Raw genomic sequence first — 26,379 nt, 5'->3', positions numbered from 1 at the left:
AGCTCTGCGTGCCTCTGCCTCCCCAAATGCTGGGATTACAGGTGCTTGGTGAGGTAGGTCTTTCTGAGTGTCCCGGGATGACACGTTCTCACTTGAGAGGAACTAAGGAGGGGCACCTGTGGCAGGAGGCACCGATGACCTAAACAGGGAAGGCCCTGGCCGTGTGGGTGACAGGATCACGGCTGTGCTGGGGAAATGGAGGGTGGTCTCGCGTGCGTGAGCTGGAGACTGTGGCCGGGGCGTGTAGTCAATGCTAGTGTGTGCGGCTCGGCGGGAGGTGGAGCCCCAACCAAGCCCCGCCTCCAGGTAACCGGGGTCGTTCGGGAACCTCCTAGGCTCTTCAGGGCCCTGGCGCCTTGTGCCGCACCGCCTGCGCGCATGCGCCCGCGGCCCCGGAAGTGCCGCTCACGGCGTCGGCCCTGGCGTCCCGGCGGGAGCCGGCAGAGTCGGTGGATGTAGGGCCTGTGCGCTCGACATGGCTTCGGCGGGAGGCGGCGGCTGTGAGAGCGCGCCGCCCGAGGCCGATCGTCCCCAGCCGCGGCCGTTCCTCATTGGCGTGAGCGGCGGCACTGCTAGCGGCAAGGTGAGCGGCCTGCGCCCGGGCCTCGCGGAGGGACTGTCGGGCCACTGGTCGGGACGCCATTGCCTCCCGCCCAGCCGCGGCACCTGTTGCTAGCAGCCAGGGGACGGCCCCTAGGGGCCGGCGGGTCACTGCGCAAGCCCACTTACTCCCAGCACTCTCTGTCCCCAGTCAACAGTATGTGAGAAGATCATGGAGCTGCTGGGACAGAACGAAGTGGACCGCCGGCAGCGCAAGTTGGTCATCCTGAGCCAGGACTGCTTCTATAAGGTTCTGACGGCCGAGCAGAAGGCCAAGGCCTTGAAGGGACAGTACAATTTCGACCACCCAGGTACATGCAGAAAGCTCGTCGGGAGAGGTGGGGGTGGAGGGTAGACGGCTGCGATGTGGGGGTCCTCTAACAGGGATTGCAAACTGCCAGACAGATAGAGAGGTACTTGTGAATGCAGACTGCTGGACCAGGGCCGTCAGAGATGTTTGTGGGAGGCAGGCTGCCAAGGGAGGCACTCCAGGAATGTGTGTGGGGTAGACCGAGGTTGTACAGACAGGACTGCGAGATGCCAGCCGCCAGGGTGGGGACTGCTTGGGATGCACCGTGAAGCTCTGCCCTCATGTCCCTTGGCAGTGAGCCCGTTAGGTTAGGAGGACTTGCTAATTCTGTGGGCCTGGAGTGATTCAAGACTTTGGCTAGAGCCACTTGGGAAGGAGGTAGCAGAGGGGTCTTCAGGATCACTTCTCCATGCATTGAAATCTCGTCCCTGCACCTTGCTGCTGAGGGGTCCTTTGTCCACCCTACTGCTCCCGAGCTGTGCAGGGACTGATCCGGGCCCAGGCCTTGGAGCTGGGTCCTGGTCTGGAAGGTGCCTGTGGTTCCTAGGTTTAAGCTTCCTAGGGACACAGGAAGGTCAGAGGACAGCAGCGTTAACTGCCACTTCCCAGATACAGAGTGGAGCAGAGGCCCAAGTCATCTCTTTCCCTCTGTGCTGGCCAGTCAAAAAGTCTTTGTTCCAGTTTCTGGTGGAATCCTGTGGTGTGCTTTGGGGTCCTTGGCATCCCTGGCTCTCAGCCGTGCTGACCCCCAGCCATGCTGACCCTAGGGCAGAGGTAGTTTTCTTCTGTCTGCTGCACTGGGGCGGCTGGGTATTCTGACCTTTTTCTGTTTTGTAGATGCTTTTGATAATGACCTGATGCACAGGACTCTGAAAAACATTGTTGAAGGCAAAACTGTCGAGGTTCCCACCTATGATTTCGTGACCCACTCAAGGTAAGCAGGTAGTTCCCACGGGGGCCAGTGACATAGGCCTGTCTACACACACAGGCTTGAGGTGGATTCCACCCCAGTCTGGGCCCTTGTTACTCGAGTGGGCCATCAAGCAGGCCCTAGCCCGGCCTCTCTCTGGCAGGTTGCCGGAGACCACGGTGGTCTACCCAGCTGACGTGGTTCTATTCGAGGGCATCTTGGTGTTCTACACTCAGGAGATCCGGGACATGTTCCACCTGCGCCTCTTTGTGGACACAGACTCTGACGTTAGGCTGTCTCGAAGAGGTAAGGGCCTCCGGGTCCCTGGCTGGGGCTGGGGTCTCCCAGGGCTCCCTGGGAGGGGCTTGGGCTGGTATCTTGCTCCTGTTACTGCAGTTCTCCGGGACGTGCAGCGAGGAAGAGACGTGGAGCAGATTCTGACGCAGTACACCACCTTTGTGAAGCCAGCCTTCGAGGAGTTCTGCCTGCCGGTATACCGCCTTACCATTCCAGCAGGGAGTGGGTCCCCGCTCTGCCCACCTCTCCCTGGCTGCGCGGTTCGCCTTTGTCTCAGCTTAAGACCCCGATGCCCTTGCATTGGCTGTTCCTTCCCAAGCCTGGCCTGTGTGTCTTGCTCTCTCCTTGGAGCCTCTCTGTGAGGACTTGATTGTTCTCCTGGGCCCATCCTCTGGGCTGCTCTGGTCCAGGTTCTAAGATCCCTGCTGATTCATATTAGGAGTCTTCTGTGTTTTTTCCATCTTACGTTTCAGGAGTTAGAGGTGAACTTGTGGCTCTACCCAGTTCAGGGAGGGACTATGTAGAATTAAAGGTTGTTTTGTTTTTTTTTTTCTACACCCACTCTAGCTCCCAAATGAGGCGGAGACCTGTTGCATTTATTAATAAGCTCTAAAGCACTATAGCTGGGCAGATACTCATGCTGGTCTGGACTGTTTCCCAACCATGTGCCCTTTACATGTCCTCTAGTCTTGCCCTTGCCGATCCTGCTCCATGGCAGGATCCATGCCGATCCTTTGTCCTCATGGCAACTCCTCATGGTCTGGAGGCCTCCCCACCACCAGCTGGGACCCCCACCAGGATTGCAGGTCCTGCCTTAACTCTCCTGCCTGGTCAGCTCTTTATTAACCAATCAGAAATGATAGAGCACGATTTTTACAGAGCATTGAGAGGGGCCTTCAATAATAATAATAATAATACCAGAATCTGTTAGCATTTAGTTTACTGCAGGTTCAGCAATTAACAATAGAATTACAGAGACACACTTTAATACCATGGGAATGAAGGTCACCTCTACAGGAGTGAGGTGGTTGGGAGCTCGGGATTGTAGCCCAGGCTGGCCCTGAACTCATGGTAGTCTTGTACATTTAGTATCCTGAGTGCTGGGATTTTTAAGTGTAAGCTATCACACTCAGGACCAAATTGGAGTGATTTAAAGAGAAGCATAATATTTTGCCTCTTTAAAAAAAAAAAAGTGTATTTGTGTGTGTTGTGTATGTGCATGTGTGTGTTCATGGAAACCAGAGAGTATTGGATTTCCTGGAGCTGGAGTTACAGGTGGTTGTGAGCTGCCTGATGGGGGTTCTGGGGACGGAACTGAGCAGCAAATGCTCTTAGCTGCCACGCCAGCTCTTCAGCCCCCAGAATTTTCTCCCTTAAAGGTGAAAGTGAAAGCCAGGCATGGTTGTGCATGCTTTTAATTCCAGAGCTCAGAGGATGGAGATCTCTGTGTGTTCAAGGCCAGTTTATTCTACACAGTATATTCCAGGCAAACCAGAGATAAATGGAGAGACCTCCCATGTGCCCCCTCCCGCCCCCTGTCCCAAGTAGTAAAGGGACCAGGACTAGCAAGACAGGATAAGTCAGTCCCAAATGCTGCTACTCAAAACTGCCTTCCTGCTGCTGGGATTAAGGTACACGGCCACTGCCAGGTGGTAGTGACACGCACCTTTAATCCTAGCAGTCAGGAGGCAGAGACAGGTGGATCTCAAGGCCAGCCTGGTCTACAGAGTGACTGCCAGGGCTGTTACATAGAGAAACCCTGTGTTGAACCTGTCCCCCATCCAAAAAAAAAAAAAAGTGGACGATCACACCTGGGTAAAAGTTTTTTTTTCTTTAACACTTCTTGTGCTCTCTGAAGTTTCTAGAAAGTCCTTGTGTGAAGCACAGGCTGTGCAGTCTCTTGGTGCCTTTTGCCCAGTAGGTGGTGAGTAGGCAGCAAACCCCTGGGCCATGCACCCTGCCAGTGCCCGAGCAGAGGCAGCTGCACCTCTTCCCTGAGGCTTGTGCTGCTGCTGCCCTCCCCAGAGTTCCCTGCCTCAGCTCTGCCCCCATCGTGTAAGCCAGTCAGCCCTGCAGAAGCGTTCTCCAGGCTGGTAGGAAGGGGAGTGGGTTTCAGCCTCTCTTCACCTCACCTGGAGATACTGCCAAAGTGGATGCCTGTAGGCGCTGTTTTAAACTCTTTTATTTGGGGTTCCTAAAGTTTCTATTTCCCTTCCAACCCCCCAACCCTAGGTAAGAGAGAAAGAAGATTAAAAGGGAACGGGGACATTGACCTCTTTACTTCTTCCACCTGGGTAGGGTCATTGGGTTCTTTTGGGGGCAATACCAATCTCATTTGTCAGTTTATCCAGCAGTCCAGGCAACCAGCAAATTCAGCAAACAGTCTTCTTTCTTCAAAGCGTTGTCTTCTGTCTCTCCCCAAGCTGCTACCCCTTTTCTCTTCGGGCTCTCATATTTCTACCCTCCAAGTCCTCAGAATTGAACTAACAGCAGCTGGCAAAGACCACACCCTGCATGAGGCGATTCTCAGCTGTGGACAGACTAAGGCAGTCCCATGGGATTAAAACAAAAACCTATTTACATAACAGAACTGAGTCTTTAAAGAAACCCAAACTTCCACTGTAGTATGAAGAGGAAGTTCTCAGGTCTGCACTTCCCCTTCATGGAAGAGGTTTCTACTGCCTTCAGCAACCTGTCTGTCGCAGGAGACAGGCCTCTTTGTCCCAAACAGGGACAGGTCGGCAGCATCGGGACCCTCCCCGGGTCCACAGAGTGCTCTCAGCTTTGGGCTTTGCCTGGTTCAACCATGTTGCCTCAGCAGCATCTTTCTCTCAGCATTCCTCAGTGTGTGCTGGAGACTGTCCCTGCCGTTAGAAGAAGTCAGTGGTGAGAGCACATGGGTGGCAGGTGTGTTGGGGGTATCATGTATGTCTCCGTGGAGGGCCCATGCCCGGCACAGCTCTTGTCCTCTCATGCTCACTCCGATAGGACATGTGCAGACTTCAGTCCTAATTTGAGAGGCCAGGAACTGTGGGCGGTGTCACACCGGCCTTGGCCAGCAGTTAGACTGTGATGGGGCAAGCACAGTGGGACCCTGACATACCAGTGCACTCTGCCTTCATCTTCTACAGGAAACAGACTCAAGAGACTCCTCTCTGTCTTTCAGACCAAGAAGTATGCTGATGTGATCATCCCTCGAGGGGTTGACAATATGGGTAAGAAAACCCCAGCCCCCTCCCAAGCCGTGAAGCAGAGACTGCCATCTCCTTGTTTGGCTGCCAAGGCTCCCAAGTGTGTGCATGGGTCCTGTTGCTGTTTATCTGGGCCACAGGTTCATGTGTAACTTTCCAAGCATGTAAGAGCTGCTGGCTTCCAGAGGGGTGCAGGACACACACTCTGGGACAGCTGAGGAAACGCGCAGGCATTGGCTAGCCTGGTGTTGACAGCGGGCCACAGCGTGATGTGCGTGTACACATTGCACAAGTTAATTTAAGTTAGATTTCTTTATTTGTTTTGTGGTGGGCTGTTTGTAACCTAAAACCTGGTTTTAGACAGGGCCTGCCAGGCTGTTGAGATGTGTTTTTTATCAGGACAGTCAACATGTGCCCGCACAGCAGACAAAGCTAGGGAGTTCCATTACGTGTCTTCTTTGCTGAGGCATGGGGTGGGCAGGTGGACGGGCAGGCCGGCGAGGACTGCGGCGAGGCAGGAAGGCACAGTGGCTTTCCCGCACAATGAGTGTTTGCAGGGTCGGGGAGAGGGCAGGCCGCAAGGCTGCCAGGAGTGGGCATGCTGAGCATTCCCCGTGTCCCACCGCAGTTGCCATCAACCTGATTGTGCAGCACATCCAGGACATTCTCAACGGCGACCTGTGCAAGCGGCACCGGGGAGGGCCCAACGGGCGCAACTACAAGAGGACATTCCCTGAGCCAGGAGATCACCCTGGGGTGCTGGCCACTGGCAAGCGCTCACACCTGGAGTCTAGCAGCAGACCCCACTGAGGACCACCATACGCAGCTTCCCCGCAGACCCCTGAATAAGGGTCTGGCTAGGGACAGCCACTGTCTCCTAAAAGCACAGTCAGGGATTCCTATCAGCGTGATCTAGGGTGGCAACAGGACCAAGGCCTTCCTTGCTTGGGAGGGCAGACTCATGCTGACAGCATTCCGGTGTCCTCCTCTTCCTCTTAGTGGAGGAGGCCAGTAGGTCTCTGGATCACTCAGAAGTGCCCACACTGCACAGTAAGCCCATGGTGCCAGCCTCCAGAGGGAGGCAGGCTACACATGGGGCCACTGAGGAGACAGCCAAGCGCTGGCTGGCCTGTGTTGGTAGTGAGCCACAGTGAAGAGCTTCCCAGTGTGATGTGGTTCGTGTACATGTTGCAGAAGTAAAGTTTGAAGATTCGTTAGATATCCTTATTTGTTTTGTGGTGGGCTGTTTGTGACCCATGAACTGAGTTTTACAACTCACCACTGGGCCACGGTCTACTCTGAAGAGCCTGAGGCAGGAACGGTAAGGTCTACTCCCATGACTCAAGCAGCATCACGCTTGATGTAGGGACTTCTGGGTACCCTGGGACCTGGATGGAGGGGTAGATGCGGGCAGGCTATCAGGTCTCTTGTGGCTAAAACCATCTCCACAATTCTGCGGGAAGCCTAGCCCAAGGGCCTGTCTGTGTACAAGCCACTTGGGTCCAGTTCAAGGCTAGCATGTCAGGACAGACTGTCTCCAGCCAGGGGAGAACTGGAGTGCAGTCAGGTGAGCGTGGCTGCCTAAAAACTGGCTGCCAGCCAGCATCATGCACGCCGAACCCAAAGCTCGTGGCTTTACAAATGGTCCCTTCTGTGTTGTCAAGTTTGTCTCTCCCCCCTCCCCCCCAGGAGGGCCCCTTTTGGAAAAGTGTCCTTTGCTATTGCCATGGCCACTTCGCATTTCTTGTTAAATACAACTGTGGTTCCCACTCATGACAACAGCTGAGCTGTATTGAGCTCAGGGGCTGGTTTCTGTTAGTGCTGTATTGGTTTTGTTGAACTGAAATCCCTTTGGAGAGAAAATCAATAAATGATACTTAAAAATTATTCATCTGTTCTTTTTTATTTTCATTAGGAAAAACAAATTAAAGGCAAGGAAGTGTATGGATGACATTAGCTGTGGAAGTTAGGTGAAGGTGCTTGTTTAAGTCTCCCAGGACAGTTTTTAGAATCCGATCAGTGAGGTGTCTGTCTTGTTAACGACTGTCAGATTCCCAAGCAGGCTTTACAAAGGGCAGCCATGCCTGCACACTGCAGGCCTTGTGAAAGGCAGGGCTAAGACCCCATTGGTAGGCCCACCTGGGGCGAGGCTGAGGCTCCTGACCCGTCCACTCCTTTACTGGCCGAGTGTTCCTGCCTGCCTTGGTGGTTCCTATATTGGCAGCTCAAACACTGGCTTGGTCAGAGTTGGGCCTCAGGGGTGATGCTGTGGCAGGGCACGTTCTTCACTGTGAAGAGGAATAAATCAATTCAGACGTGGAACCAGTGGACAGGTCTCTTCAGGTGAAATCGGAATTAATCCGTGGAGTCTTTCCTGGACCCAGCTAGTCCTGCCTGCCGAGGCCTCTGCTGGTGGGAGACAAACAGGTGTTCGAGATTCTGTTCTGCGTGCTTGTCTTCCATCCTTCTGTTCTCTAGTACTTTCGGATCAGAATGTCCCAGCTGTCTTTCCAGCGAAGGGCCCGGAGCTCGCCTGGTGACAGTGGTGTGTCCCCATAGGTTAGTGGGCGCAACGTGTTGGACACGTGGCATGCGGAGGAATACCATGCTACAACCAGGGCACTGAAGACCTTCCTCTGCAGCTGAGACCTGCGGGCAGCAGGGCAGGGCAAGGTTACAGCATCCCTCCTGGTCATCCCCCAGGAATCTGTTACTGCCTGCTGACTCCTGTGGACTTCGCTGGGTGTCTCTTAGACCTGCTTCTGTGCACCCCGCCCCTGCCCTTGCCTGCCTGGACACACTGCACATGACCCTCATCACTGCTGCTTTCTTTGCCATGGCTCTACCCACAAGGCCAGACGTGTGCTTACGTCGTCCATATCAACACCCTCTGCTCCAACCCAAAGCTTTCTCTCTGCCACAGCCTACCACGTCTAGGCAGTGAGCTGCCGCCGCCCTAGGGTGCTGTTAAGCCTCTCCCCAGTTTCACAGCTCTAAGGCCCACTGTGCCCGCACCTGCACAGGTGGTCGCTGATGTGCTGCAGGATGATCGGGAGCAGCAGGATCTGGAAGGTGAGTGCCGGAAGGTAGTGGTAGAGGAAGAGCATCCTCTCCATGAGGAAGAAGGGCAGGTAGTTGAGCGCCCAACCACCAGTACACAGGGCTCCAGCCAGCACCCAGTGGGACCAGGCATCTGTGGGAAGGTGTTACCTCAGAGCAGCACCGCCACTGGGCTGCCTCGGGCACATTCCTAAGGTTCTTGACTCACATACTGTCCTCAGCACCTCACCCAACCCCAGGGCCAACTGGACTGATGGAGGACACTGATGATTCCTCCCAGGGCAGGGTGAGAGTGGACCCGCCCTGGGAGGTCCCTGCCAGTCTCAGCTCCTGACCGGTGTAAGGTGGCCAGGTTGCTCTCAACGCAGAATTCTGCTCAGCTCCTCAGGCAGCCACAAAGGAATTATGTCTGTGACCAGCCCAAAACTGTAGCAAAAGTCAATAGGAAGAAGGAACCATGTTTCCTGGGATGAACAGAGGCCACAGGGCAATGGAGCTATACTGCTTCAAGCAGCTTTTGGGGGCTGGTGCTGTTTTCTTTCCAGGGCTGTTTCTTTCCAGCTGTCTGCCGGCTGCTCACAACCATTGTCCCTAAGTCTCTTGCTGGCGGCTGTGCCTCATCCAGCGTTTCTGGTGCATGCAGGCAACCCGGAACTAAGGCTCTTGTTTCCTGGGCTGCTCTCTGCTAAAGAAGTCTCAGTTGTAGTGTGGATCTTAACTGCCACAGGTTATATACAGCGACCTTACCTGCAAAAGCAGGGGCCCCAGGGCCTCGGGTCATAAGCTGGCTGCCACCTATGCACGTGCAGGAGACACTAACCCTCAGGGAGGAGACCCAGTGAGGAGTTACTAACCCTCAGGGAGGTCACAGATTCTCCTTCGCCGGCGGAGCAGGTACCAGAAGAAGAGTAGGGTGTAGGCCACTGTGGCAAGGCTGGCTGAAGCCCAGATCACGATATTTCCAAGCAAGTGGATCTGGGCCTGAAAGCACAGGCAGTCAGGGGTCATGACCTGCCCCTCACTCCAAGTGGAGGGCAATGGCCACAAGAGAGTTCAAAACCACACAGGCATGTCTGGAACGCTCTAGCCCGTCACAAACCTGGATGCACCTGTTCCCAGTGCCACTCTTCTTGAGAAGCACAAATGTTCTGTTTGCTAAAACTGACAACTCAGAGTAACGGAGATTCGGGGCGCTGGGCGTGGATCCAGAGCTCCGTGCATGCTGAGCATACACTGCCACTGAGGTCAAGCAGCTGAGATTGTCTCCTTGCCCAGTCTGGCCTCAAACGACCATCCCTGTCTCAGCCTCCTGAGCTGAGCTTACAAATGTGTGCCACTATGCCTGGCTTGGGATTCTTTTAACAACAAGGCTACTCACAGGAGGTCACACCCAGAAAGAGGATCTAAGTACACACATGTACACACACGCACAGCTGTGGGACAGCCCTGGACTTGCACTGTGTGCTTTCACATTCTAGTGACTGCCCTCACTTCCATTAGATATGGGTGCTGGGGAGGTCTTAGTGTTTCCGCAGTGGGCATGTGCCCAACACTGCCTCTGTGCAACCCCATGCTGCCCTGCTTGCTTCCATTCTACTGTGGCAAGTGGCAACACCAGAGCACTGGCCCGCTGAGCAGCTGGGTGCCGCAGGGAAAACACTGTAAAAACAAAACAAAAACAAACTGCCTACCAGGGATAGAAAACAGTGGGCCTCTGCAAATGCTTATGGGATTTGTTCAACAGGCAGCATGAGAGGGAGGCCTTGCTCTTTGACAATGAGTAGTCCAGGCCTTGGGCTGCCCCATGTCCAAAGAAAAGCAAGTGCTTAGCCTTTGCTTTGGAGAAGCGCAGGACACCTACAGAAAGTTGACTGGGATTCACACATGCTTGCTTACACTGGTCCTGGGATGCAGCCAATAGGCAATGTTGGTGTCCAGGGTGACCCACTCCAGCGGGGTGGAGCTGTACTTGTGCTCTAAGTCCTCATTCTTCAGTGTCAGCATCTTCCACTGCATAGAAGAGAGCACAGGCTGCAGGGCATGATCATGCCTCCAGCTGCCATGATGTCATTGTGTGTGACTAAATTGCTGTCCCTTGTCTATGACCTACCAAAGCTTAAGTTCCTTTGGCAAGGGCTGCAGGTAGGGGCCCAACACGTGAACCTGGGCTGTTGGCTTGGGGGGTCTGACTCTATGGATTCTGCATCTGCTCTGCTGTGACAGGAGTCATGCCATGGGCCCCGAGTCTCTGCTTTACTTGCCAAGGGCTCTGCTAGTTGACTGGAGCCCATTTTGACCTGATGGAAAGCCTTAAGATCCCCTAGCTTTATGCAATGTCAAACTGATGCAGAGCTACCTTGTCCCCAACTCTACTGGGGGCAGGTCTATGGGGTCTTGAGACCAGAGAGACACTCATTCTGCTACAGGTTGAAGGACTTTAAACTTGAGTGCTCAGCAGCACAGAGTGCCTTCTGGGTAGAAATCAGCTCCCACTGAGCAAGTACGGGCGTCCCTCCAGTCACTTGTCACCTGCAGTTCCGAGAATCGGGCCATGAAGCTGAGGTTCTTGCTGATATCAAACTGAGTAGGGGAGTGCAGCTCCAGCTCCCTGTCCTTCTGCTCCTGGCCTGACAGTGGACACCAAGGAAGAGACACAGTGAGGCTGAAGAGCTGAGGACAGAGGCTGCCACCAACCCTTCCCCATAACCCACAGGGACGCCTAACCACACTGCACCACTCCCCTGGTTCCCACACCCCAAACTCCTCTGCCAAGCCAGGACTAGTGTCCTCTGGGATGCATGATTTGCTGCTCCCCCAGCCTCCCCACATGCCCTCAGCACACACACCTCACGTAATCATGGATCAGTGTGAGGGACTCTGCCAAACAGAATGGAGGGGGTTAGGTCCCTCCACATCAAGTGTTGTTTTGGTATTTCTCTGAGTGCCACGAGATCCACAGAGACAACCAGATGCCCATGACCCTGAGCTTGAATGACTCACTTGTGCCATACCGGTGTTCCTCCACATTCCACACCATGCTCTCGTGGTAGCCTTGTGACAACTTCTCCCCAACCACCTCCAACTGCCGAAAGCCCCAGTCAGGGAGGTGGGCCCCGCTCAACTAGCAAAACCAAGAAAGATAATAAGCAGAACAGGAAGATGGCTAGCCCCGTCTGCTGTGTCAGCAGATCCCTGCCCGGGGTCTTCCTAGGATTCTGGCCCCCGTGTGTACTATAAACACAGGAGACTTTCATCACTGGCTAGCCTACGTGAGCATAGGCCTGAACAGCTCTGGGAGGGGGTTGGGGAGGCCAGGCTGACTAGGAGCTGCCCTTCACCTTCAAGATGGCAGACGTGTTCACATGCACGAAACGCACTTCCGACAAGATAGTCTTCCAGGTATCTTGGCTGGACTCTCTGTTCACAATGTCCTGCAGAAGCAGATCTTGTCAGCCTGGGGTGGCAGTGGCGCACTTGCCTAGTATTCAGGAGGCCCTCTGCTCCGTCCCCAGCACCACGAACAGGTATAAGCCTACACATGTCTAGTCGGATACACATCCCTTCAGACCACCTCAAATATCAACCTAGAGACCAGACACCCATCACTTTTCGCCCGAGAGGAGACCAGTCACACAGCTAGGAAATCAAGGTGGGTCCCGCCTGTGGTAAAGAGCTCTGAAGCAAAGGCTGCACGCGATGCTAGTCCTCCACTTCAGTGCCAGGGACTCTCCATGACCCCCAAATACCCTCATAATACAGCACTTGAGCCAACCTGTCTGAGGCTGCAGGAAAGGCACCTCCCACAGGGACTCAAAAGTCACAAGAGGACACAGAACTGTAGGCCAAAACAGGGACGTTTCCTAGACTTTATCTAGCCAGTGTAAGGTAGCTCTAGAGGTCACACCACCTCTGAGACTGGCTGGGGAGGGTCCTGGCCCCAGTGTTACAGCCTGATATGCCTTAATGATGACTCTTGATGAGAACCACAGATTTCAAGAGGCTGAGCAGGGAAAGACATCCTGGACCAGGTACCACTCCTGAGGCCTGCTCCCCTTTCTGGAAACTCTATTTGACTTGTAGCAAGTGGTACTCAAAGGGCTGCCAGGAAGTGGGCAGGGGAAGGGATCAGCAATGGAGCCATTAGTAGCAAGGTGGCAGGGAGGTCAGTGAGACTCTGTGCCATTCCTCCTGAGATAGTGAGACTTGGTGCCATTTCTACTGAGAGAGCTTCCCATGAGAAGGGGCACAGCACAGGATTTTCATCAGGCAAGGCCACTCAGGAAAGGCTGGAGAACAGAATGGAAATGGCCATGAATCTGTGCAGCACAGAGCAGGTGAAACCGGGCAAAGATGGGTCGAATGTGCCTAAGAAAATCAGTCCTCGTGGATAAGAGCTTTGAGGAGGAAACCGTCAAGGGACACAGTATCAAACTGGCATGGTACTCTAGGGAGGTCCAAAATGGGAGAGAAACTCAGGAATCAGGAAGGTTGCATCCTATCAGAAGCTAGGCCAGTATGATCTCTCGGCCTTGGAAATGACCCCAGGCCTGCAGCTGTTTAGTACTCAGTCTGTGGGCTCAGTAACAGGACCCTTTCTGCCCAGCAACTTTCCCAGGAAACCTGACTTTGCAAGGGGAACAAGTAACCATCACCAGGACGCTGCCTCAGTAAAATCTCACTCTGATGGCCAAGCCCCTCCACCAGAAAACTGCTTGTGCTCCTATTAACCATGGCTGAGAATTGGCTAAGAGGCTTCCCCTGGGTCTCCAGGAGTGGCTGGAGGCCACGTTTATGGTGGAAAGGTGTCTTAATGAGCTTTAATCATCAACGTGACACAGCCTAGAGGCATCTGAGAAGGGAGTCTTAACTGACGGACTGCCCAGTTCAGCCTGTCCTGTTGGCATATCCATGAGGGAGTGACCTTCACTGTGACATAATGGAGAAGGGCCCAGCCACTGTGGGTGGCACCATTCCCTGGGCAAGTGATCCTGGACTGTACATGAGAGCTAGCTCAGCATGAATCTGGGAGTGAGCTAGGAATAGGTTCCTGCTTGAGTTCCTGCCCTCCCATCCCACAGGGATGGACTGTAGACTAACCCTTTCCTCCACTAAGTTGTTTTCGGTCATGGTATTTGGCACAGCCACAGAATGAAACTAGAACAGAGGGTGACACAATGAACAGTCCAGAAAGCACCTCCAGCTGGAACAGCCCTTGACCCCAAAGGTCCTCACAGGACAGACATAGCATTTGGAACTTTCCCAATCCATCCCTGAAGCACCAGAGGACTCTAGACCTGATGAAGTGACTGCTCCCCATGGGAACATCTCAGATTTGCTTTGTAAATAAAAGCTCCCTATCCTACTTTACATTTGAATCCATTACCCAGAGAGGCATGTGGGTGCTCTGAGGTAGAAATCAGGTGTCTCCACTGACAGCCATAAGGCTCTGCTGCACTCAGCCCAGCACTCCACACAGAACTCACCAGCTTCCAGAGGTTTTGTGCAGGCATGGAGATGTTATAGTCAATGTAGCAGGAGACTTCCTGAGTATGGGGACTCAGTGGGGCTGCAACATCGTGCCTGGAAGACAGAGCAGAGCTGCTCCTTCAAGGGTCCTTAAGGAGAAAAGCTGGCTCTGCCTGCTGAGGCTGGGGAAGCCGGCTGGAAAGGCAGCAACCAGAGGCCACACATCCAGTAATGTAGGCCACTCCGAGCTGGACTCTCACGGTCAACATGACACAGCCTAGAGTCATCTGAGAACAGGGTCTCAACTGAGGGACTGCCCAGGTCAGACTGTCTTGTTGGCGTATCTATGAGAAATTGTCTTGACTGTGTGTTTCCAGAGTTGATGTCAGACAATTGGATGGGTGTCATTCACTTTTTGAACAGATGAAGCAAATCTCAGAGAACAGAATGGCTATCACAGGGACTGAAAGTATACATCTAAGACCTGGTTCTGGTGTGACACTGGCCTGGCAGAACTCAGAAAAGTAGTGCTGTCGGCCCTGGGCCAGCAAATGCAGAGTGGTCTCATGCTGGGAAAGCAGGCTGCTTTGTGTGGTTCAGCCTCAGTGTCCAGAAGCAGCCTGTTATCTGCAGTCTACTCAGGCAGGACTCAGATCATTACAGGATGCACCAGGCACCCCAAGAGGCCCAGCAGGGAGCAGTCTGTGCAGCCCTTGACAGCAACATGCCAGTGCTGTGGATGCTGGACTACTAGACAGAACGAGTGTCAGAATAAAAAGTAAATCGGAGGGACAGTGTCCAGGCAGGGTTTCTGTTAAGGTGGCCTTAGGAACATCCTAGCAGGAAGTGAGTGTGGAAGCCAAGCTGCTGTTTGCTTACTTCAGCACTAGCAGGGAGGCCAAGGAATAGGGGTGGCACAAGTCAGGGCCACTAGGAGCCTCAGGAGGGCTGAGGGAGTCACTGGAGAGAGGACTGCGGGCAGAGACATGGTGAAGCCCACTATGTGGCCAAGGGAGTGAGATGGAGGTGGGAAGTCAGGATGAAGGACACAGGCTGTGGTTGGGGTGGAGGGTGTGAAACAGACCCCGACAGAGCAAGCACGGGGAGCACTCACGTGTTAAGGAGGCGGTTGGTCATGCCGTGAACGAGCTGTACAATGTCTCCATGTCGTACAGGCCTGGGAGGGTTGTTTACCACCAACTGGTGTCTAGGAAAACAGCAATGTCAGAGTGACACTCAGCCCTCTTACTACAAGCTCTCTGGGATGCCAAATGCCAAGGCTTGTCCAAGATCTCCCTGCAAACACTGGGGAGTGTACACCCCCAGTGTACGTACCCTGAGTGAAGTGGCTTTCTATAGAATCAAAGCACTTATGTTTCATTTAACTCTTCTCAACCTACGGTCTCTCTTCAAATTGTTAAATGTGACTCCAGTTGTCATTGTCACACTTGTCTATGAAGAATACACTAACTGCCAAAAACAAAACAAAACAAAACCAAAAACCTTATGTTGACAGCATAGAGCATACTCTTTTTTTTCATACCTCCAAAAAAAAAAAAAAAAAAAAAATTCAGAGCCTATCAAGCTGGATGAGGTGAAGCATGCCTGTAATCCCAGCACTCGGAAGGCTGAGGCAAGAGGATTGAGAGTTTGAGGCAAGGCTTGGCTGTAAGCAGAGATGCTGTCTCAAACAAACAAAACAGGAAAAAGGCAAATAAAACACACCAAACTAACCAAACAGAAAAGGCATCCTAACCCTTAGAACTTCCCAAGTGCCCAGCACTGGGCTAGTGCTAGGATGGACACAGGACAGCAGGGGAGAAGTGGGAGGAGAGGAGGGCACACCTTTAGATGGACTGGTCTTGGTGGCCTCCCCAAGGATCCAGCCTTCACCTTCCTGGCAATAAGGGTGAGTGCAGAGATGGCCGAGGGCCTGGCGATCATAAGGGTGCCACTGGAATTTATGGGAGGAGTCTCTAGATTCTAGAGACCAAGGACACTCAGGAAGGTACGGATAGGAAAGTACCTAGTGTAAGGCCTCTTAGAGGCTGCCAATACTGGAATGGGCGTGAAAGATGGAAGCTGAATGTTGGCAAAAAGGGGAGAATCTCATTTAAAGGCAGACTCCTTAGGTCTAGACACAGGATGAGTGCAGAGAAGCTCCCACAAAGCCCTCTTGAGGGAAGCAGGTGTAAAGAAGGACTCTGGAGCCACCTTGGACCCTGTTACAACTCCTAAGGGAGGTCACTGAGGACCTGGACCAGGCCCTGGCCTCACCTTACTGGCTCACAGCAGATAATCCAGCTCCAAGGCTGAATGAGGTCACTGGCCAGGGAGCACTCATGAAAAAGAGCCTAGGACTCAGCAGAAGGACCTGTCTAGTCATGCTGGGTGGTGAGCTCTCATGGAGCCACACTCACCTCCCAGGGTCCTTGATGATCCACCAGTTATTGATGTCTTTGAAGGGGTAACAGGTGACCTGTTGCTGGTGGGAGCTGCCACGGCCATTCTCATATCTGTGGGAGATGTCAACAAAGAAAGCACCTGAAGTGGGCAGCCGAGACCCACAGGCTGCTCCGTGCCCCCTAGATTTCTACAGAGACCACCCAGCAGGACGTGTCACCCCACAATACAGAGTCTTGTCCCATGAGCCAGAGAACATTGAAAAGACACTGCCAGGCAGAGCTGCTCAGAGGCCACTGGAGGGGGCATGGCCATGGCATTCCATAGCCCTCCCAGTGTTTCACAGCGGATACCCACAAAGTCATGAGCCTGGGCCCGGAGCCCTGTGACGCTGTCTCTCTAAACTCAGTCACAGCAAGTGACACCTCTTAGCATCAGCAAACTGGGAGAAAGCAAAACATTCGTGATTGCAAATTAAAATGGTCACTTTCCTTACATCATGGGATAGGTGTTCTGGTGGGAATGCAGCCAGCAGGGCAAGGGTTTGCCAAAGACGTTCCTCAGAGTGACCTGGGAGCCATAGGCCACCTCCAGGGGCTGGCCTTGGGTGATGCGAGCTAGCCCTCCCTAAGACAAATAGAAAAGGTCTCAGGTGAGCTCAAGAGACTAACCACCCTTCTAACCCATGGATCCCAAGATGGAGAATGGTGTCAGGCTTAGTGGCATGTCCTTTACTGTGGAGCCAGCTCATCAGACCAAGACCATATAGTCTTATAATTAGTTGTGACTAACTCTCATAGACTTGGGTCCTACTGAACTACAAATCTGAGGTAGATGTGTGTTCTCTGGCCAGGTATTCAGGTGACTGTTCCACCACAGATTCCTTTTATAAGTTGTCTATCCTGGGAGGGGCAGGCAACTGTGTCTGAGAGCTGAGGAAAAGAGAACAGGTGTGGCCATCAGCAGAGCCAGGGTACATGAACAGGCCTGCTCAAGGCTGCACCCCTCACCAACCACACGTGGTACATTTTAGGGGTCAGTACTCTTTATCTGAAAATTTGAAACCAGAACTGTTCCAGTTTTGGGGGACTCAAGGCCACCCACAATCTGAAAGTCCAAAATGCAAAATGCTCTGTAATCTGCAGCCGTCTGAGTGTCATACAAGCTCTCAGGACAATCTGGAGATCTGGACACGCTGACTGGAGGCTCAGCCCGCGTGTGTCTGCAGTTAGTGCAATGCCCTCCAGGCTTGTCTAGCTCATGAGGCATTAATGCACAACCAGGATTGCAGAATTCCTTTAAAGGCAACAACACGGGTAGGGTGGCGGTGCCACACACCTTTAATCTCAGCGCTCGGGAGGCAGAGGCAGGCGGATCTTTATGTTCGAGGCCCGCCTGGCCTACGAGGGAGTTCAGGACAGCCAGGGCTACACAGAGAATCCATTTCTTGAAAAAACAAAAACAAAAACCCAACAACAACAAAAATCCCCAATATGGCTATCTCATTTTTTAAATTGTTTTATATATTTTAATTATTATTTATACAGTAGTCTGCCTGCATGCGTGCACTGCATGCCAAAAGAGGGCACCAGATCTCATACGGTTGTGAGCCACCATGTTGTTGTTGGTAATTGAACTCAGGACTTTTGGAAGTACAGCCATCTCTCCAGCCTGGCTGTTTCATTCCTTGATCTTTCCCGCATAGCTCACTTGGCACTTCATTTGTAATCTATTTATCTACTTATTATCTTCTCATTTATTTGGCTTTTTAAAACAAAGTCTTGCTATGGAGCCCAGGGTTGCCCTGACCTGTGGCAACCCACCTCCCTCTTTCTTCCGAGGGATCCAAGTTCCACCAGGGCCGGATCTGACACTGCTTAGACAGAAACTCTGAGCCCGTGACCACCTTTGTTCTGAAGTAACCTGGACATCATGTCTCTTACCTCCAAGCTGGCTTGGAAGGCGCTGGACATAATTTGGTCGTGGGGCCCAGAGCGGTAGAGCAGCATTAAGTGGACATAGAAGAACAGTAAGTACAGGAGAACTGGGGTGATCACCAGAGCCACCACTCTGGCGAGTAAGTGACTGAACACGCGAATCTGCCAGGCGAAGAGAGGAAAGGTCTTCCGTCTGCAGAGCAGCATGACGTTTCCAGACGCTGCCTGCAGGCTTGGGGAAAGTCACTGAGAAGCACCACCTCCCATGCAAACGCTAGTGACGCTCACAGGCGAGCTGGCCCTCTCCCACCTCTTCCTGAAGCTTCGAGGACCCACCTCTTGAAGCCAACTACTCCCTAGGACAGCTTCGCACCCCCAGCCCCAAGCACTCCAGGCTCGTGTGGCACTGGCACGACCACCTACGTTTGACAAGGTCTGGTCTCCAATCAGGTTCCAGGCATGGACAGCTGCAATGCTGAGCACCAGCAAGTAGGTAAAGATGCCCATGTATTTAACTCTGAAAAAAGACAGGTTTGAAATGAGGTTAGACGATAGATAGCCCACAGACAGGAAGAGTACTGTCCAAGTCAGAGGCGCTAACTCACCCAACTGCACAGGAACAAGAGATCCCGGTCAGCATTAGCCACAGCCACCAGTGCAGCGAGAAAGGGCTATGGTAAAAACAGAAGGACAAGGAGGCATTTTCAGGTCGGGGACGGCATGTGCTTCTCTGAGCAGTCTTTAAGTTGGCCAGGCCTACTAGGCACCAGCCACAATAAAAAGAACCCCACCTTCCCTCCCGTGTGGGTCTCAGAAGAACTTTTCTTTTTGTCAAGAAAAAAAAAATTACTGTGGGTTACAGTTTAAAAAGGACAAAGTTATAAAACCGTGAGCTAAGGGACAACCTGAAGGATTAGGTAACCGAAAAGCATTCTGCAAGCAACTCCTCAAGGTAAAATACACTAGATGTTCCCCAGAGCAAGGTGCAGTATCCCCCTGGAACCCCAGCACTCTGGAGGCTGAGGAGGAGGGATGGCTGCCATCTAGGGCTCCACGCCAGACCCTGTCTAAAACACAAAGGAAAAAAAAACCAATGTGGAATCCCTTTTCCTCCTAAGCAGAAAGGCCTGTCTCACTTTTCATACCTGTGTGCTTGGGAGTTGAAGAACTTCAGATAGGACAGCATGGCCAGGAGATTAAAAAATATCAATATCGATTCCAACAACATGAGCCTGGACTGAGTGATCAGGGCATTTTCTGTTAAGAGAAAAACAGCTGTCAGGACTGAGCTGCAGAGGCTGCTATGAATACAGAGCCAGTCGCAGGAGCTGCAGACAGCCCTCTCTCCACAGAGACCGGGCGGAGAATCGCTCTGAGGAGGCCAGTCCCCACCTATACTAAGATGGGTATTTTTGCATAAAGCCTCCACCTAGCTTGCTGTATATGTTAAGTCATTTCTGGTTTTCCTACATCCCTTAATACAAGGAAAATGGCAGTTACTTTACTGTCTTGTTAAGGGAACAAGAGAAAAAAAACTTCTCTTAAGAGTTATTTATTTTACACGTGTGTACGTGTTCTGCCTGCGCGTGCGTGTGTGTGTGTGTGTGTGTGTGTACCATGTAAGTGCGTGGTGCCTGTGGAAGTCAAAAGAGGGCATGAACTGGAGTCCTGAATGGTTATATGCCACCATTTGGAAGCTAGGAACTAAACTCAGGTCTCTACAAGACCAGCAAATGCTCTTAACCTTTGAGCTACCTCCCCAGTCCCCAAGGGGGAAAACAAAACAAAACAAAACAAAAAAACCCTTTTCTTAGTTGGTGCAGAAGGAAGTTTTGAAAAAAATTTTGAGACAAACTCTTGATATTAGCCTAGGCTGACCTCAAATTAAGCTTCTACTGTCTCAGGATTCCAAGTGCTGGGATTACAGGCCCAGCAAGAACTATCATGGGATATTTTTGCTTTGACACTGGGGATGAACCCAGGGCCTCATAAATGCTAGGCCAGTGCCCAATCACTGTGCTACATCCCCAACATGTATGTATACGTGTGTATATTTGTGTGAACGTGTGTGCCATCATGTGTCTATATGCCCTTGAACACTGTCTGGCAGCCCCCACCTTTAATATGCCATCATGGCCACACATCCATTTCGGAAAAGAGTTTGACCTCCCAGTCCATCCATCCTACATCAAAGAGGGCAGCCCAGAAGTGGAGGCAAGTATGGAATCTGGATGAAGCAGGTGTGTTCACTAGGGAGCACACTCATCAGCACCAGGTACCACCCTCCTGCTGAGTGCTTGCTTTTTCCCGTACTCTGGCAGGCAGGCAGGGACCCCAGGCTTACCAATGAGCATCAACAGGGCAGCTCCCATGGCAGTGCAGTGGGAGAAGTGGAGCTCCAACACTATCTGATAAGCCATGGGTACCGACAGGGCACCAGCAAGGGCGGGCAGCAGGCGCAAGGACCACACAGGCACATTGCTACTGTATTCTGGAAAGGGAGTGACAAGGCAGAGCTGAGAGCATGCACAGTGACACTCGGCAGCTCACAGACTCTGAGATGCGACTTTATAAAACTGGGAGGCATATGAGCAACTGAGGGTGCAAACTTGGGGTAAAGGCTTAAAACCAGCTTTGGCATTTTTGTGATGGGTGGTTTTTAGAGACAGGGCCTCACCAATGGGTATGGTGATGTACACTGTAAATCCCAACACTTGAGAAGCAGAGGTAGGAGGATAGCTGTGATGTGAGCTCAAGGCCAGCCTGGTCTACATAGTGAGCTCCAAGCCAGCCAAAACTACCTTGTGAGACCCTGTCTCAGGGAACAAAAACAGTTAGGGTCTCAAATTCCTGAGTTCAAGTGATCTGCCTGCCTCAGTTTCCCTGAGTAGCTAGGACTAAACATAAACTACCACATACCCAAACTGCTTTGAAATAGGCTTTCCAGTCAAAGGACCAGCTCTCACCAAGCATAGGAATGATGAGTAAGGATTCTGAAGTTAATGGTGACTTAGTATATTTACCCCAAGAAGCTCTGAACATGTTGTGGCCATATACAAAGTTTATAAATATAAAATACAGTGGCTATCAAATACCACAGGATACATGTACCAAGAGCCAGGGACAAAATAATTATAATCACAAAACACAACTTTTTAACCAGATTTTTCCTTCTTTTTAATTTTAATTTTTATATTTTATATATATGGGTGTTTTGTCTGTATATATGACTGTATATGCCTGGCCAAAAGATGGTATCAAAGCCCAAGACCTGGAGTTACAGATGGTTGTGAACCACTGTGTGGGTGCTGGAAATCAAATCCTGGTCCTCTGGAAGAAGAATCAGTGTCTTAGTTGCTGAGTCATCTTTCCAGCCCCTTTAACCAGAGTTTTCAAAAGATGTTCACTTGTACCCAAATAACCAACTATAACGTGGTTCAGATTAGCAAAAGGCAACTGTAGGTTCTTATGAAAGGCATCATGTCGCCATTTTTTTCATGTGCAGATTAATAAGGAAAGTTAAAATGCTTACCTGCTCCAATTCGGTTCCACAAAAAGTTACCGTCAAATCCTCCTAAATAACCTAAAACAAAAAATTTGAAATATGGACCAAACAGGGTAAGAAAACTAGACATGATTTCTGCCCTTGAGAAAATTTAATTGATAAGTGTAATATATTTCTGGGCCTGAAAGGAAATGACTGTTTCTCTTACCTACCTCCTAAGGCCAGCAGCATGTGGCCAAATGGTGGTCCACTGTCATCCAGAAAGAAGATGCGCTTCATGTAAAAGGAAATGTACTGCCCATAATACACCTCATCAAAACTACAAACAAACACAAAAACCCAGATCCTTAACAGTTATTTAAGCTTTAAAAAAGTATTGATTTTTTTGTGTATGAGTATTTTGCCTGCATGCATGTCTATATACCATACAGGTGCAGTGCCCACAGAAGGCAGAAGAGGGCATCAGAGCCTCTGGAACTAGAGTTAGAGGCAGGCAGCTGTGAGGCCCAAGGAGATGCCGGGAACTGAACCCCATCCTTTGCAAGAGCTGCCAGTGCTCCTAACTGCTGAACCATGTGTCCAGACCCCTAGATATCTTAATTGTAAACAAAGGCAGGAGAATAAAACCTCATGTTTCCAGCTGACTTCAGTGAAGAACCAGCGTCAGATCCTTTGCTCCAACTGTGTTCTGACCCCCAAGACTAAGATATACACAGCATCATTTAACCTACAGGAGCATGGCGGGAAACTCCCCAGGCCCAGTGTGTGCTCGGGACGTCTGCCTTGTGCAGAGCCTATTTCTTTCTCTAGATTTTTCTTCCTTGCATGTACGTATGTGATACACAGGCAGTTATGTGTATGCATGTTCATGTGTGTGAGGATACATATGTGCATGGGGGCTCATACCTGTGTGTGCCGAGCATGTATGCAGGCTTAAGGTTGACATCCAGTGTGTTCCTGGATCACTCTCCACTTTATCTATTGAGACAGGATCCCTCATTCAGTTTGCAGCTTGCTATTTCGCTAGTATGTCTAGCTAGCCTGCTCTAGAGCTTCCTTGACTGAGCTGGCAGTACACTGGGATTACAGCTGGGCGCAATGCCCACATGACATCTGAGTGAGTGCTTAGGATCTGAACTCTGGTCCTCACACGTGTCTGGCAAGTGCTTTAGCTACTGAGCATTTTGCCAGCCCTCCCACAGCTTTTGATTTGGGCACGTACTGCCCAAGCTACCGAACAGCCTCATGAGTCTTGAGGCTAATCCCGCCTCACACTCTCACCAACACTAGGACATTTCTACAGCTTCAGTGTGGGGGAGAACCGGAGATCTGATGAAAGGGCTGCAAACATGAAAGCGAGAGCTGCACTAAAGCGTTTTCGGGTGAGGAGAGACTGATGATGTCAGTTCTTAGGCATGACAACGCTACCATGGTTATGTGATTTTTTGTGTTAGAGAATCCTCTTCTTGGGGCTGGAGATATGGCTCAGTGGTTAAGGCATGTGCTGCTTTTGTGGACACAAGCTTTTGTTTCCCAGCACTCAAGCCAAGTAGCTCTCAAAGACCTGTATCTTCAGCTCCAGAAGATCTGACACCCTCCTCTGGGTTTGAAGACACATGCACACAGACAGGCAGATATATAGACAAACAGAAATACACACACACACACTATTAAAAATAATTTTCACCCTCCAGAAGTGTATATTGAATTAATCATAAATGAAATATAATGTCTTAGGATTTGCTTCAAGCTAATCTACTATAAGGGGGCTATTGATGCCGGGTAATTGACAGATGGATCATTATTCTATTTGTGTATATATTTGACATCTATAACAAAACAGAATGCCTGTGTTAGTTAATAAACACCCTCTCAATAATAACAGTATGTTTCCCCTTATGAACAAAACCAGACTCCCTTCCAAATCACCAAACCTCTATGTTTCAACTTTAGAAGGAAAATTAAGGCCAGAAACTACAATTTCTTCCCCTGACAGATCACACTTTTCTTACTACAGTCCTACTGAATAAGACCTAAAAGGTACACACTACAGGGGCTGTTCTGGGGGACAAACAGGTCCCACAACCATACTGCTGGTGCTGGCTACTCTTGGTAGTCACCCTGGCTACACGTGGAATGAACTACAATCCAGAAACTGAGGGCACACCTGTAAGAGGTCCTTTGCTTGCTTTGAGGTAGGTGAGGGCACTTTTAGTCTGGCCCTTGGAGATGGGAAGATGCCTTTAATCTGGGCCATACATTCTGCTGGAAGTCTATTTAAGGACACCGAAGGAGGAAGCTTTTGCTCTTTGCCTGCTTGCCCTCGCCTTGCTAGCACATCCATGCCTCCACAGACATTACAGCCTGCTTCTCTGGGAATCCAGTGTATGCTGAAGACCAGCTGAGGTATCCAGCTTTGTGGATCAAGCAACTACTGAATTCTTGAACTTTCATTCACAGCCAGCTATTGTTGGATTAGCTGGACTGAAGCCTACAGGCTATTCCAATAAATCAGACACACACAGTCATTCTATACGTTGTAGCAACACACTGCTAAAACATCCACCAAGAGGAATGGATGTCCAAATTCCTCTCCCCTTTTCAATGTATTCATAATAAGGTTCTTCAGATCACTAAGTACGACGCCTCTTGGATCGTACACCCTCCTCCCATCTCTACTTACACCACAGCCCGAGGGTAGGCGAGTTGCCAGAGTCGGGTAAGCAGTCCCAGGCCAGTCAGGGCCACCAAGTTCAAATTGATCTCAGCAGTCACCACCAGAGGCCGCTTCAAAAATCTCAACATTTTGCAGAAAAAGGTTGGGAGGACACCCTGGAAAAGAGGGGTCGAACTGTACCATTAAAAGTAAATGGATAGCAGCGAGGAAAGATTCAAAAGAGGCTACAAGGATCCTAAAGCAGCCTGGCCCCGCGATGCACCCAGGAAGAATTACAGCCTAGTGGGTTAATAAAGTCAGAAGGACTCTTCCAGAACATACCTGTTGGAGAATTACTGTTGTGTTCAAGCATAGGGTCCCCACGAAAACATTTGAGGGATGGACTCAGCAATCTCAGAACTGGACATTCACGCACTTCTACAAGTCATTCTATAAACACTTGCCGGCACTTGCTAGCAGCACGGCTGCTAACGAATGATGTGGCCTCTCCTGTGCCTTCCCAGTGTGGCTGAAAACTAACCCCTACTCTGGTGAGCTCTGGGTACCGTCACAGTTCAGTGACCTGGATAGACCTTCCTTCCCGTCCTCTCCCGGGGACATGCCTCTGCTCCTGGAGTTGACCCGCGCCCCTTCTTTCTTTACGGCTCTGCCCACCCCAGCTCTTCCATCTGGAGGCCGCCGCGGAACCTCCCTTGCTCAGGCAGGACCGGAACATCCACCGACCCTAGCGCGTCGCCCCCGAGCCGGATCTCGGGCCCCAGCAGGGCTCCCGAATCTGACACTCCAAAACCTACTAGTGTTTCTCCGAGAGCCGCCGAGCCTCTCCCCATGTGGAGACACGCCTGCGAACCGCCTGGCTGGCTCGACCGTTGGGGGCGAGGCCGCTAGGTAATCCGCACCGCCCACCGATCGACGCTCAACTAGTTGTTCCTGCGCGGGCTCCTCAGTCAGCGGCGCGCGTGCGCAGCAGGAGCACGGAGGTAGGCGGCGCGCGTGCGCAGCGGGTCAGCTGGCGAGAAGATGGGAGGCGGCTCCGTCGTTGCCTGAGCGGGCTTAAGTGCTCATTTCTTTCTCAGCTCTCCCCAGCAGCGTCTCAGACTCACTGTGTAGCCGACCGTAGCCTTGAATTTCTGATTCTACTGCCGCTGCCTCTCCAGCACGGATAAGACAAGCATACCTGTTTAGGGGGGTTCTCGGAGGTCCTCACGCTTAGCAATGGGCCCCGCCTTTACCGACTGAACTATTAACCCCAGATCTAGAACCGGGCGTCTTTTGTTTTGCCAAAATTCATTTTTTGACAAGTTAGTTCAGCATTGGATGACATCCGCTTGAGACTGTAGCAAAGGGGGCTGAAGGTCGCCCAGTCGTTAAGAACACTGATGGCTCTTGAAGAGGACCTTGGTTTGATTCCCAACGCCCACATGATAGCTCACAACCATCTGTACCTGCAGTGCCAGTGCCAGGGGATCAGACAGAGGATGGCCCTTCAGGCACTGGGCAGGCACACATAAAATAATTAACTGAAGAATGCAGGGAATTATTCCTAGTTTATCCATAACAGTGTTCTGCTCAAGTTCATGCGGAGAAAGGGCGCTGAACCTTCGGAGAGCGAGCTCTTTGGGCCCCAGAAACGTAGGCTGAGCCTGTAAGCCATGTTGGTGCTCCAGGACAGCCAGTAGGCACTCAGCCTCAGGAGGCCCTTGTCCTGCCTGCAGGACCCCAGAGCTATGGATATGGCTATAAGAGGCGACAGATGCTACTGTCCAGATCCCTCCCTGCCTGTTCTTTTTTTTTTCTTTTTGAGACAAGGCCTCTCTATGTAATGCTGAGTGGCCTAGAACTCACTATGCTCACCAGTGACTGCTGAATACACACCACCCCACTTCAGTAGATAGGGTTAACAAAGGACATTTAGTAAATAAGAAGCTTGTGTCTGAGAGCCACAGTCCTGTATCAAGGTTACACACCTGGGTGATGGCACAGTCAAGTAGGACTGCCTGAACCCATCAGAACCCCTTTTACC

The 26,379-nt window shown here is 51.5% G+C and overlaps 2 protein-coding genes across 7 annotated transcripts; one reads left to right on the top strand and one right to left on the bottom strand.

Annotated features, from left to right (window-relative positions):
* Positions 1–381: 381 nt before the first annotated feature.
* On the top strand, positions 382–7,195 carry Uck1 (uridine-cytidine kinase 1). 2 transcript variants are annotated; one of them, XM_060389918.1, is made up of 7 exons: positions 382–583; positions 752–911; positions 1,748–1,844; positions 1,984–2,126; positions 2,217–2,311; positions 5,249–5,332; positions 5,937–6,076. In XM_060389918.1, exons 1-6 carry the CDS (start codon positions 476–478, stop codon positions 5,303–5,305), a joined length of 660 nt encoding a protein of 219 aa, XP_060245901.1. In that variant the 5' UTR covers positions 382–475; the 3' UTR covers positions 5,306–5,332; positions 5,937–6,076. The 2 variants fall into 2 exon arrangements, with proteins under 2 accessions (XP_060245901.1, XP_021511816.1); XM_021656141.2 differs by having other exon boundaries at positions 384–583; positions 5,284–5,332; positions 5,937–7,195.
* Positions 7,193–25,297, bottom strand: Pomt1 (protein O-mannosyltransferase 1). Of its 5 annotated transcripts, none has more exons than XM_021655969.2 (20): positions 25,151–25,297; positions 24,363–24,511; positions 21,892–21,998; positions 21,707–21,757; positions 20,519–20,665; positions 19,320–19,431; positions 18,780–18,845; positions 18,598–18,691; positions 18,181–18,336; positions 16,734–16,864; positions 16,255–16,350; positions 14,949–15,041; positions 13,852–13,948; positions 11,707–11,799; positions 11,369–11,489; positions 10,898–10,995; positions 10,265–10,378; positions 9,223–9,349; positions 8,324–8,501; positions 7,193–7,957 (listed from the first exon to the last, which is right to left on the bottom strand). In XM_021655969.2, the coding sequence occupies exons 1-20, from the start codon at positions 25,184–25,186 to the stop codon at positions 7,783–7,785; spliced, it is 2,241 nt and encodes a 746-aa protein (XP_021511644.1). In that variant the 5' UTR covers positions 25,187–25,297; the 3' UTR covers positions 7,193–7,782. The 5 variants fall into 5 exon arrangements, with proteins under 5 accessions (XP_021511644.1, XP_021511732.1, XP_060245898.1 ...); XM_021656057.2 differs by having other exon boundaries at positions 24,678–25,267; XM_060389915.1 differs by lacking the exon at positions 25,151–25,297 and adding an exon at positions 22,586–22,657 and having other exon boundaries at positions 24,363–24,485.
* Between the last annotated feature and the right edge of the window lie 1,082 nt (positions 25,298–26,379).

The sequence above is a fragment of the Meriones unguiculatus genome, chromosome 8, assembly GCF_030254825.1.
Source record: "Meriones unguiculatus strain TT.TT164.6M chromosome 8, Bangor_MerUng_6.1, whole genome shotgun sequence".
Taxonomy (NCBI): Eukaryota; Metazoa; Chordata; class Mammalia; order Rodentia; family Muridae; genus Meriones; species Meriones unguiculatus.
This window is presented reverse-complemented; position numbering and strand designations above follow the sequence as displayed.

What these genes read in the sequence shown, in the direction of transcription:
- Uck1 (XM_021656141.2), top strand. Translation starts at nt 476, where the DNA reads ATGGCTTCGGCGGGAGGCGGCGGCTGTGAGAGCGCGCCGCCCGAGGCC. An exon ending in GCGGCACTGCTAGCGGCAAG is followed by an intron (nt 584 to 751) that starts GTGAGCGGCCTG and finishes CTCTGTCCCCAG; the next exon opens with TCAACAGTATGTGAGAAGAT. An exon ending in TCGAGGGGTTGACAATATGG is followed by an intron (nt 5,333 to 5,936) that starts GTAAGAAAACCC and finishes GTCCCACCGCAG; the next exon opens with TTGCCATCAACCTGATTGTG.
- Pomt1 (XM_021655969.2), bottom strand. Translation starts at nt 25,186, where the DNA reads ATGGGGAGAGGCTCGGCGGCTCTCGGAGAAACACTA. An exon ending in ATCATCAAGGACCCTGGGAG is followed by an intron (nt 15,042 to 16,254) that starts GTGAGTGTGGCT and finishes CTGTTTTCCTAG; the next exon opens with ACACCAGTTGGTGGTAAACA. An exon ending in CCCGATTCTCGGAACTGCAG is followed by an intron (nt 10,379 to 10,897) that starts GTGACAAGTGAC and finishes TCTTCTATGCAG; the next exon opens with TGGAAGATGCTGACACTGAA.